This window comes from Sphaeramia orbicularis, chromosome 20 (assembly GCF_902148855.1).
Source record: "Sphaeramia orbicularis chromosome 20, fSphaOr1.1, whole genome shotgun sequence".
NCBI classification, from domain to species: Eukaryota; Metazoa; Chordata; class Actinopteri; order Kurtiformes; family Apogonidae; genus Sphaeramia; species Sphaeramia orbicularis.
The window spans coordinates 22,681,052-22,692,979 of NC_043976.1; the positions used below are offsets into that span (position 1 = coordinate 22,681,052).

Consider the following 11,928-nt stretch of genomic DNA (forward strand, 5'->3'; position numbering starts at 1 on the left):
AACATATTTTGGACTTTTTTTCCAGTTTGCATGAACATTCTGTTTTTTGACATATTTTACAGGGTCTTTTTGTGCAAACTACTAACCTCTGTAAGTGTCATACAGGCTGTCATATAGGCCTGCTTGGCCTGACAGGACAGCCTTTTATAAGACACAAAAGGGGCGTGTGAGAATTTCAGAAGCCTTAATTTTGGATAGAAAAGTCTGAACTACGAGAAATAGGATTATACAAATTAAGCCCCTGTAACCAGTCACAGGGTTGGTGGTATGGCAGCAGATCACGGTGAGCTGTTGGCTGAGATGGCCACGGTCGGTCGTTTGAGCGCCACTGAACGCCTGAAGCATGCCCAGAAGCGGCGGGCGCAGCAGTTGAAGGCTTGGGCGCAGATGGAAAAGGATGCAGCGCGAGGATCAAGGGCTAAGGCAGATAAGAAAAAGCCACGTACATCCAAAGTGAAATTCTCCAATGCCATAACCCTGCTAGATGCAGCTGCACGCAATGACGTGCAAGAAGGTAAGCAGAGACCTGTGTAAAGTTGAAACACACACAATAACACTGTAATGTCACGCCAAAAATCCATCATTATCAAATCATTGAAGTATAAATATTGGATGGAATCCAGTATAGGAAGATATGATTTAAGATTTCAGAGCATCAAGCCAAACACTGAGCCAGAGCTTTCTCAACCTCACTCATCGGCCTTTCCAGAAGTGATTCATGTATAATTCACACTGGATACGTCACATGTTAATTGTAACAGCCTTGGTATTTTGTTGTCAATAGCCTTATTGTCCACTGCCGGCTCAAGTCTAATTATAGCAGCAAATCTCTTATAGTTCCTTGTTAACCTGTACACACGTACCCACTCCAAACTGGTATCTATTTAGGGTGGGCAGATATAAGTGCTAAGCGTTATTACATTTTTGTGGAAAGGACTCTACCAGGTGCAGTCATAATGCTGTGTGTGCTTCTTTTAGTGAGGGAACTGCTTAACAGCGGCGTCAGCCCAGATTTGTTCAATGAGGACGGACTGACAGCCTTACATCAGGTAAACAAAACATTTTGAGAAGCTAAACTCTGGATTCTTTTGTCCCTGCTCTCCATATGTACTCTTCATGGCTCTATTAGATTAATCTGCTCCCTCATCACCTTCAAAATCATCATGTGGGATTAATTATCCAGAAAGCATTCTCAGTTTCCTGCATCTGAAAATGATCTACAGGTTTATATTCAGAAGCATATGAGGTTGTAACAGAATTCCACATGCGAACTGCCCACTGCATCATATTTAAGCAGCATTAATGTCTGTTGCCTTACATGCAGAAGAACCCACCCCTGCATATTTAACAGTTCATCCACTCCCAGCCTTACAGTTTGGTATGAGGTCACCTGCACAGTTTTATACTACAGGTCATGACTGTCCTTAACAAGACAGATCACCTTTTGTGCAGCCATTATGTGTATTTTATGTTGTGTGTCCCAGCATTAAGTTCTCTAATGACTGTTTGCTTTTATTTTGTCTAACTCTTAACTTCTCACAAGTTAGTTTACATGAGCACTCTGATTCATTCCCACTATTTTAGTCAGAAGGCCAATATGCCAGCTTACTTTGGCTTGCATTCCTTTGCAGTCAGACCAAGAACGAACTATAACAGGGCTCACATCTCATCTTTTGAAGTCTCAAACCGACAAATCTAGGACTTTCTAACTTTAAAGGTCACTTCATCTCTTCTCTTCTTTTCTTTGCTCTGTTGTGTTCTTTTGATTTCACTTTACAAGGTAACACTTACTCATACTGCTATAAACTTGTGAAAAGTATTTGCATTCATAGAGGAACTCTTTCTAGAAGTAGTTGACTCTGCTCTTTCCCCTGGAAAACATGTGTTTACACAGTAGAGAGCTGGCCCAGCATGCACATTTTTTTTTCCTGCCAGTACATTCAGTGTATTAGCTTCCATTGAGCTCATGCATGAGTGAATTCTTCTTTTTAATTATCGTTTGCCTGTACTGTTTTATTTATTAACCCCAGTGTTATTATGTTGGTTTGTGGCTGTTCTAGATGCTATCTGTACTTTTTTTTTTGCATGCATATGTATATTAATTTCATGTACATCCTTATCACCTATGTCTTTTCAGTGCTGTATTGATGACTTTGTGGAGATAGTGCAGTGCCTGCTGGATGCTGGTGCATGTGTGAATGCCTGTGACAGTGAGCTGTGGACGCCACTGCACGCTGCTGCCACCTGTGGACACACAGGTCTGGTGCAGCTCCTGATTCAGGCGTGAGTTTTACCATAATTTCAATTTATTTCTCGTCTAAAGGTTGCCAAGACTATGTAGTTTACATAAACAAATCCGACAGAAGCCTGACTTAAACACACTTTGCAAATGTAGTAATATTCCTGACTGGCTGAGCGCATTAAGGAGTGTCACTCGTACTCTGTTGCGGTTTCCTTTGCATATTAGTATATACATGTGCTTGCATTTGTGTGTCTGTGTATGCATGCTTCTAGTGGAGCTGACTTGCTGGCAGTAAATGCTGACGGCAACATGCCCTATGACCTCTGTGAGGACGAGGCCACCCTTGAGCTGCTGGAGATGGTTATGGCTGAACACGGTTAGTAAATTCAGCCATATGAGAAGCTAAAGTCACAAAGTTTTAGTTATGAAAAATAAGATATTTTACATAGTTTTCTTTTCTGTGAAACACTGTTAAATTTTCAGGAAGAATGCAGATGCATAACATTGTGTCTTCACTTGCCTCAGATTTATAATTTAATATAAAAACAAAAACAATCAGGTAATATGTGTCTTTTTCTTATTCTGCCTTTATTTGTTTATGTATATTTTAACATGTGCAGGGATAACTCAGGACCGTATAGATGAATGCCGAGGGGCTAAAGAGAAGGTTATGCTGGCTGACATTCAGCCACTGTTCCAAAGCGGAGCAGACCTAAATGCTCAGGATGATAATGGAGCAACACTGGTGAGCAAGAGACAACACAACTGGAGGGGAGATTTTTCTAGATAAACATCTCTGAAAAATCTGGAGAAATCTCTTCAACCTGCCACAATAATACATCGCTCCTAATACATTTAGATCATTTAGGACAAATTTCAATCAACATGTCTCTTTAATGTGTGGATTTTCTCTTCCAGCTCCATATAGCATCTGCTAATGGATATATGACTGTGGCGGAGCAGCTGCTGGAGCACGGAGCTCAGGTTGAAGTGAAGGACTCTGATGGATGGACGCCGCTCCATGCTGCCGCCTGCTGGGGACAGGTTAGTGCTGCAATCAAATAGAAATTCACAGTACATTAGCAATAATATGATGCGCGAGTTCATTTTCTCAATTAAAATAGAAGAGTGTGACATTGAAGAATTTGTAAATGTTGGCTTTAACAATGCCATGTTAAAGTGAGAGAACAGATGTCAGTTGAAAAAGATGTAATGAAGTGAAAATGATGAAACAAGACCGACAATGTAAAAGACATGACACAAAAATAAGAAAAAAGTTATAAAAAAGATTACATCTCTGTAAAAGGCACAAGATGAGAGTGATGTGAAAGATGCAACAAGATTAAAGTAACATGATATAAGTCAGTTCACGATATATGTTTGTAACTTTGATTCCCAAGGAGGGAGCACATTTCTCTTTTTGGTCTCAAGGTGACAACATTTTGGAAGATCAACAACTTGGTGTCAAAGGATTCTTTTAACATTTTTGTCCATAGGTATACCGGTCTTTTTTTGATAGTTATGACTGTAAGGTTTGATCACCTAGTGTTGTTTCAGATAAAACATTATAATTTAGTCAGACACTAAATGGTATATGAGCTATTATTTCAGTTCAAGATTTAATTTGAGTTCAATTCTAGAGGCCTGTATGTTTTAGTAAAGTATGGGTTGTTGTGGTCATCTGTCACTATTTTGTTTCTGGGGCCTAACTGGAAAAACTATTCAGTATTTTTTCACTGTAGTTAAGACAATTTATCAGTTATGGGTTGGAGCATTCCGCATTACTTCTTTGTATGTCATCCATCCATGCTGTCCATCATGTTTGTGATAATTTCATTTCCAGAGCAGAATTAGAAAAAAAAAAAAACTGCATATTTTTCCAGTAAATTACTCAAGAAACTATTCAACTCCATTGTCGTCAGTGAAACTAAGATAATCCGTTAGAAGTACCACCTGATGATTTTATGAGACTGGGGGATGTGCCATCGAGATTAAATTAGTCTGAATGTGGAACCTGAACTGAAATGATTAATATCTTCAGTGTAATTTTTGCATTTCACAAATTCATCCCAGGAGCCGGATTGGACCCTTAGGCGGGCCGGATTTTGCCCCTGGGCCACATGTTTGACACCTGTGGTCTAACTGATCCTCTGTTTTAAATATATATGTTTTACAGATCCAAATTGTGGAACTGCTGGTGGCCCATGGAGCAAATTTAAATGCAAAGTCTTCTCTAGATGAGACGCCCGTGGGTAAGTCCTTTTACAGTGTTTAACAGAAAACATTACACTTTTCTAATGGTATGATGTATGATAGTTTTCACATTAAAATATTAACAACATTGTCATGTTGTATCGTCATGTTTTTGTTGTATGTACTGAATATCTAAGTGTAAAAGATCTGTCTTCCAAATTGAACAACCCATTTAGAGTCTTAACGTTTCAACTTCCAGTGTCTAAACTCTCTAAACACTGATGCTGCTCTTTTTTAGACGTATGTATGGATGAGGAAGTTCGAGCCAAACTGATGGACCTGAAGCACAAACACGATGCCATCATGAAGAGCCAGGATCGACAGAAGGGAACACTGCAGAGACGAGCATCTAGTACTGGCAGCAGAGGGTAAGAGGATGAAAACAGTCAAAGGAACATGTTTACAAAGAGATGCAGCAGTTTGGTTCTCACTGTTCCATCCCTTCTGTTTGTGGATACAGGAAGGTGGTGCGTCGGGTCAGTGTGAATGAACGCTCCAGTCTGTACCGACGCGAGCACCATAAGGAGGCCATGGTGTGGCAGGAGCGGGGAAGACAGCCAGAGCCACAAGACGACGATGAGGACAGACAGACAGACAATGAGCTACACCTGCAAGCCATGGTGAGAACCCCAAACATGGATCATAGGAACATTTTTAGCATGATCACAATTTTTTTTTTCACAGTTTCACACATTTTATTGTGTATGAGCGACTGTTGACCAACCAAAAAATAACAATAAATCACATAATTTGCTATAATTTTTTAGTGCAGTTAATATGCAAAGTATATTAAAATTTAATTACCGTTTCTACCCCTTGGCCAACTTTGGGCCGAAGGGGTATTGTAATTGTTTTGTCGCCTGCTTGTCTGTCTGTCTATCCATTCAACAACGTAATTGCATTATTTGAAGAATGCGTTGACATATCTGCACCAAATTTATATTGTGGATGCATCTTGGCATGGAGCAGAAGCCTGTTGAAAGTAGGTGACCTTAACCTACTTTTTTAAGGTCAAATGGCGACATGTCCTTTCAACAATGTAATCGCATTATCTGAAAAATGCATTTGAGATTTCTGCACCAAATTTCCACAAAGACAATCTAATGTAAATTACAGGGCAGTACCTTTCAACAGAATTTTACACTATATTTGGCTGAGGGGCATTAAAAGTGTGCAATACGTTATGTTTAATCTCTGAAATAAAAAAAATAAAAATAAAAAAAAAACAGAAGTCTTTCTAGTAAGGCCCATTTGTTAACAAATGTGTTCCATTTGCAAGTACTAATTGAATTTCTACAGATCCACAACGTTAAAAGACTAAAATCAGCAAGGAAATATTCTGTTAGTAGTTTAGAATGATTAATCTTTTTCATGGTGAGAAAACAATTCGCCTCAGTCTTTCTTTATATTTAGCCTGCTACTGAGAAAGAGCAGAATGTTTACATTAACTATCAGCTGAATCTACGCATATACAGCCATGTACAGTGTTGGCATCACAGTCACCGTCTGTTTTATTTCAGTCTATAGCAGAAAGCTCTGCTGGGTGTGAGTGTAAGAAACATTAACACTGATGTTTCCACCAAGCCATGAAATTACACTAGTAACACTGAGGCCAGCAGTAGAATTCAGCTCACTGGTCATAAGTCAGCCACCATGCATGCCTTTGTTTTGTAGAATTAATCAGAGAAGTCAACACATTGATCCTGATGACACTAACTGAATGTTCTCTTTGAATGTGAGATTGCTGGTGGAGCCGTATCACGTTTAGAAGAACTGGAGGCTGCAGACAGAAAAATCATGTCAAGCATAGGGAATGGGGAGACATCTGTTTCTCTGGCCTCCTCTGTGCCAGGTGAGGTGTGGAGCAGTGGAGGGATCATGGATCGGAGCGCTTCCTACCAGCTCAGCTCTGCCTCTGAAGCCGCTTTAGTGCCTGGGTCTGCAGAGGGTGATGGCACAGACGGTATGAGTAAAGAGAAGTCTCACCACACTTTAGCTGACCTGAAACGACAGAGGGCAGCTGCCAAGCTCAACAAGTATCCAGCCCCCCAGCCCCCCCTGCCCCCTCCCCTAGAGGAAGAGCCTCCTGCTACACCAGGGGATGCTACAACTCGTGAGGAGCCCCAGCAGACACCCAGTATAGAGCAGGCAGCCTCCCCCAGCCAGGTGTACTTCACCCCTGCCAGCGGAGATCCTCCGCTGCTGAAACTCCGAGCCCCTGAAGAGGAACAGTCGAACAATAAGGAGCCTTGCTGTGGACTCATGTAGAGACGCTGCTTACAAACACACATAACTGCCTACAGAGAAATGACTGGGTATGTTACACTCCAAAGTGGCAAAAACCATTGAAAAAGACAGATCTGTTGCTGAAAGTAGTCTTGAAGGCCACATGCCAAGGATGGTGGATCTACAAAGCGTTTCAGAGAACTGAAGTGCTTGCTGTGTTTATTCAAACCTGATCCATATGTGACACGAGAATGTCCCGTGTCCCCCAGTTGCTTTTTTACTGGACTGAGTGCTGTCTATCTTGCTACACAAAGAAGATGACAAGATTTTATCATGTTTATGAGCAAACGATTGATTTAATCAGCCTCAATGTTCATCATTATACTCATCTTTAGTAATTTACTCAGCTTCTGCACAGTGATGTTTTGTTTAAAAAAAAAATTAGAATGACATGGAAATGAAAGCAGAGTGGAAATGAATTACAGTTTTACATTAAGAAGATGATGAGTAAATGAAGTAAAAGTTATTTTCTTTGGTAAATGACTGCTATGAAAAGGTACATGATCTATTTTCATCCATTATAAGGAAGTTTTTTTTTATGGTTGGGATAGCTACTTGATTATGAGAAATTCAGTACACAGTAAAGCTGTTCTTTACATTGTGTAAACATTTTTTGTAAAATTTAGCTCAGTGATTTTTATTTTATTTTTTCCATGCACAAAAAAAGCCACATTTCAGTTTTTGTAATGGTCCACTTTCTAAATTAAGAGTTCCTCTAAAAAACCGCGAGAGGTAATACTCTTTGTAAATTAATGGGTAATTTACTCAGACAATCATCATGACTTCTAGATTTCTACTTTTCTATCAGTATTTGTACTTTTCTTCTAAAAGGAATCATCTTATTTATTCTGATAGTGAATATGAGATACAGCATCTAGATCATGTTTTATAAAGATATTTAAAGAAGTGTGAGGGCTAGATGTTCTTGTGTTACTGGAATTATAAAAGTGATATATAGTTTTATCGTCAAACCAAGAAAACTTGTCACTAATTTATCAAAGGTCGGTGCCTTCGTAAGATGTCAGATGTAATAAAGGTTTGCAATGCTTGCACAAAGTCCCACATGTAAATTAGTGGGATAAAATAATCCATCAGACTTGGACTCCAACATGATGTACTGTCAGTGCACTCTGTCTATTGCATTTCACTTGTATTATTGATTTTTACTGAGCCCTGTTTAAAAAAAAAAAACAAAATATAAAAAATATTATGTTTTCGTGAAAGATTTTTGTCTTTTCTTAATGCAGGTGTTCTGAAGAGGTTTTGACTGGATGTCCTCCCCTTGTGGTGAAATTTGTCTGCTGGACATTTTATACTCTAACCCTCCATGTTTTCTGTTTCTCACCAGGATATAATTTTTCTTCATTTGAAACAGGTTTTATTTTTACAAACCTGTTTCACCTTATTTACAAACTACACACTCACCTGTTAAGTATTTCAAATACTTAAGTGTACAGGATATTTTGTCTGGTTATGATCTGAAGTTGTACCTTTTCTTTGTGTCTTAAAGATGCATTCACAACACACACACACACACACACCCTGGTTTTAATGCTTTCAGGACACATATGTAACATTGGCTGAAGTTGTTTATGGCTTGTGTTAAAAATGGAACCTTCTTATGTTCCAACATGTTATGCCTGTGAACCAAGACCACTGTGCCTCGGGTTTGTCCTCTAAATCGTCAAATCTAAAAATAATTGCAGAGCTTCTTCCGAACATTATAATGTGATCGTTGACCTGTCCTTATAGGCTGAATGGAACAGACTGTCATGTAATGCTGCTGAAATACACACTGCGTGACACGCTGCGTCACATGCCTTTATGAGACCATTTTAGTTTGGGATATCAAATGTCTTTCCCAAGCCATTTCCAAGACATCTGGGGTGGTTCTGCTGCCTCACACTCTGCCCTTCACACACACTGACACACACTGACACATGCAAACAGCTAAACCTGTCTCTTTGTCTCTCAACTAAACAAATGATATGCAAAGGAAGATTTCAAATGACCAAGATCTTCCCACCCCTTCGGTTACTAAGTCGTGCCTCTGCATTCTGAATTTGATATATTGGTCATGTGGGACAGTGTGATTCTTGTTGGTGTCCACAGCTGCAGGTTCAGCGATCTTGTAAGGACAGAGGCTAAGACATGACATCATATCACAACAACCCTGTGCCATGTTAACATTCCTGCTTTAAAAGTGGAGCAGTTCTGTGAACTGTGTAACCATAGGGTAATGTAGATACATAGCTCGGTGTTGCAAACTCTTTCAACTATTAATTTATGTTTCTACATATCTTAACCTATTTCTTTACCCCTAAGCAGCCTTTTGTTTTACAACCTTTGTTATTCTACAGCAAAAAAACTTAATGAGAAGGAGACGTGACTGTAAACTTTGGAATAGTCACAGCTTGAATACCTTTGTTTCAACTTAAATTCCTTAGCATGATAACCAGTAACACATATTTATATATATACTTTCATGTTATAAAATTGGTTGTTTAATTAGTAAATGGATCCACTCAGCAGCAGCCAGTAATAAGTCTGAGTCGTCTGACTTCTAGATATGGAATAATGGAGACGTTAGCCATAAAATAGACATATGGACTTCAAAAAGTGACGATACAATTTTTTGAGCTGTAGAAGCATATGATTTTTATTATTAAATTTTTATTAGACTTTTATTTTACCAGATAGAACACCATTGAGATTGATATCTCAGAGGTCAGCAGCACATGCCATGAAAGAAAACAGGTTTTACAGACAGGTAGTAACAGTATAGTAAAACAAACAACAATAATAATATTGTAATAACAGAAAAGTTAGACAGTTTATCAAATGATTGATTGAAAGCTAATTTTTAAGTGACTGAGTTGGTTTCTCATGTACAGTATTTATAGTTACCTGTACTAGCAGTAGACAGATAAGAATGCAGTGATTTTGGGCAGATTCTCATTTCTCACAGTAAGTTCAATGAGGTATAAACATAACTTGACACCTAGCAAACTGTTCAATGTACAATGAAATACAATTCATCCACATTTGAAATGTATGCTTTGTGGTGTATTTTACCAGTATCTTATGAATGTAGATGTTACTTATCTTATTTAGCTCAACATGAATAAAAACTGATGCAGAAAAGGCACAAAATGATGCATAAAAACTTACCTGCTTGGTCATGACAGATTCAGTGCACAGTAAAACATTCATTCATTGAATCTTTGTGAAACATTGCTGGAAACCCTTATTTTCCTTAGTGCAGAGGTAAATACAGTAAAATAAATAGGCTACAGATAGAACTTGAAGCATCAAACAATCAAAACATGAAACAAGTCATATCAATAACTACTGTAAAGGTTACAGCAGTTGTACCGTGCTAAAGGAAAAAACAAACAAACAACAAAAGTTATAATAGGAAACATTCAACTTAAACACAGTAAAGAAAATGTCTCAGTGATTTTAAAAACGAGGACAGCTGTGGGATTTTGGAAGCTGATGTGGGGCAGAGAGATTATTAGGCCTATATATAATTTATGATTTAATGATTTTCTTTCTTTTAATTAATGCATCCTCTTATAAACAAACTCTACCATTATAACAAAACAGTATTTCGAAGAATAAAAAATACCCAAACATACAGCACTTTTTCATCTATTTTCACTTGACATTAGCTTACATTAACTGTTTGTAGCACCCTTGAAAATTAAACTGCGGTTGACAGACAAGTACACTCCCACCAAAAAATCACAAGTGATTTTAGAGCACAGGTGTCAAACATGCAGCCCGGGGGCCAAATCCGGCCCCCCAGAGGGTCCAATCCGGCCCCTAGGGTGAATTTGTGAAATGCAAAAATTACACTGATGATATTAACAATCAAGGATGTTAGAATCATTTTAGGTCAATTCAATCTCAAGTGGGTCAGAGCAGTAAAATACTATCAGAATAACCTATAAAAAAATGAAAGCTTTTTTTTTTTCTTTTTGTTGTAGTGTAAAAAAAAAAGTAAAATTACACAAAAATTTTTACATTTACAGACTAGCCTTTTGCAAAAAATGTGAATAACCTGAAATTTCTTAAGAGAAGTATGTGGAATTTTACCAATATTCTGCCTCTTACTAAATGTTTTGTGTATTTGTAGATCCACTGTGATCTGTAAGTTGTGATGCATATGTATAAATGATAAACTAAGGTGTAACATTATTAAAATTGTACTGATTTTTCTTAAGAATTTTCAGGTTCATATTTGTTCATGTTATGTTCAAGTACGGTTCGTAGATGTAAAAATTTTCAATACAGAATTTGACTTTTTTTCACTTAAAAACAGAGAAAAAAAAACTTTGGAGTTGACATTATTTATAAGTTCTTATCCTGTTATTTATATTATTTTACTGGTCCGGCCCACTTTACATCATATTAGGCTCAATGTGGCCCCTGAACTAACATGAGTTTGACAGCCCTGTCTTACAGCGACTACGAAAGACAAATAAGTTAAAAGCCTTTCAACTTCAACTGGATCTGATTAGGTTACTATTTACCAACCGAATGAATGTCAGAGAGTGAATTTAACCCTTTCATGCACGAATTATGAGAACCTTAATCAAATTTTTTTCCTGAACATTTTTATTCTTCTTTAGGCACGAAAAAAACAATGCGATTGGAACATTTTCTTCTGAAAAATCAATAAAAAAAAAATAAATAAATAAATAAATAAAAAATAAATAAATAAAAAATACATTAAAAAAATAATAATAATAGAAAAAAAAAAAAAAATTCTCATGAACCTATTTTTCATGAAGTTGCAAAACTGTCCACTCAGCTGGACACCACACGGTTAATTTTTGAGGCACAGAAACATGTATTTACTGATAAATTGTGTGAAAACTATGGAGAGAGCTGTGATTCTGGGGGTTTATGCTCAGGAGAGATCTACATAATGTTACCAGTTCATGTCAGAAAGATATGTAGTGTCTTAAAACTTTAATAAAGATATGTGCAAAAAAAACAAAACAAAACAAAAAAAAATAATAATAATAACGAAAAGAACAACAAAACCCATGAACACACAAGAGAACAGCTGTAGAATAGCTGTCCACTGTTGTGACCAGTATGCATGAAAGGGTTAAATCACAAAGAGTAGGAACCAA

At 37.6% G+C, this 11,928-nt stretch overlaps 1 protein-coding gene across 1 annotated transcript; it reads left to right on the forward strand.

The window, feature by feature from the left end:
* Positions 1-236: 236 nt before the first annotated feature.
* ppp1r16a (protein phosphatase 1, regulatory subunit 16A) lies at positions 237-8,004 on the forward strand. The gene is made up of 10 exons (XM_030123468.1): positions 237-514; positions 979-1,049; positions 2,138-2,283; positions 2,515-2,618; positions 2,863-2,987; positions 3,161-3,286; positions 4,419-4,494; positions 4,734-4,863; positions 4,956-5,115; positions 6,236-8,004. The coding sequence occupies exons 1-10, from the start codon at positions 268-270 to the stop codon at positions 6,761-6,763; spliced, it is 1,713 nt and encodes a 570-aa protein (XP_029979328.1). The 5' UTR covers positions 237-267; the 3' UTR covers positions 6,764-8,004.
* The last annotated feature ends 3,924 nt before the right edge of the window (positions 8,005-11,928 follow it).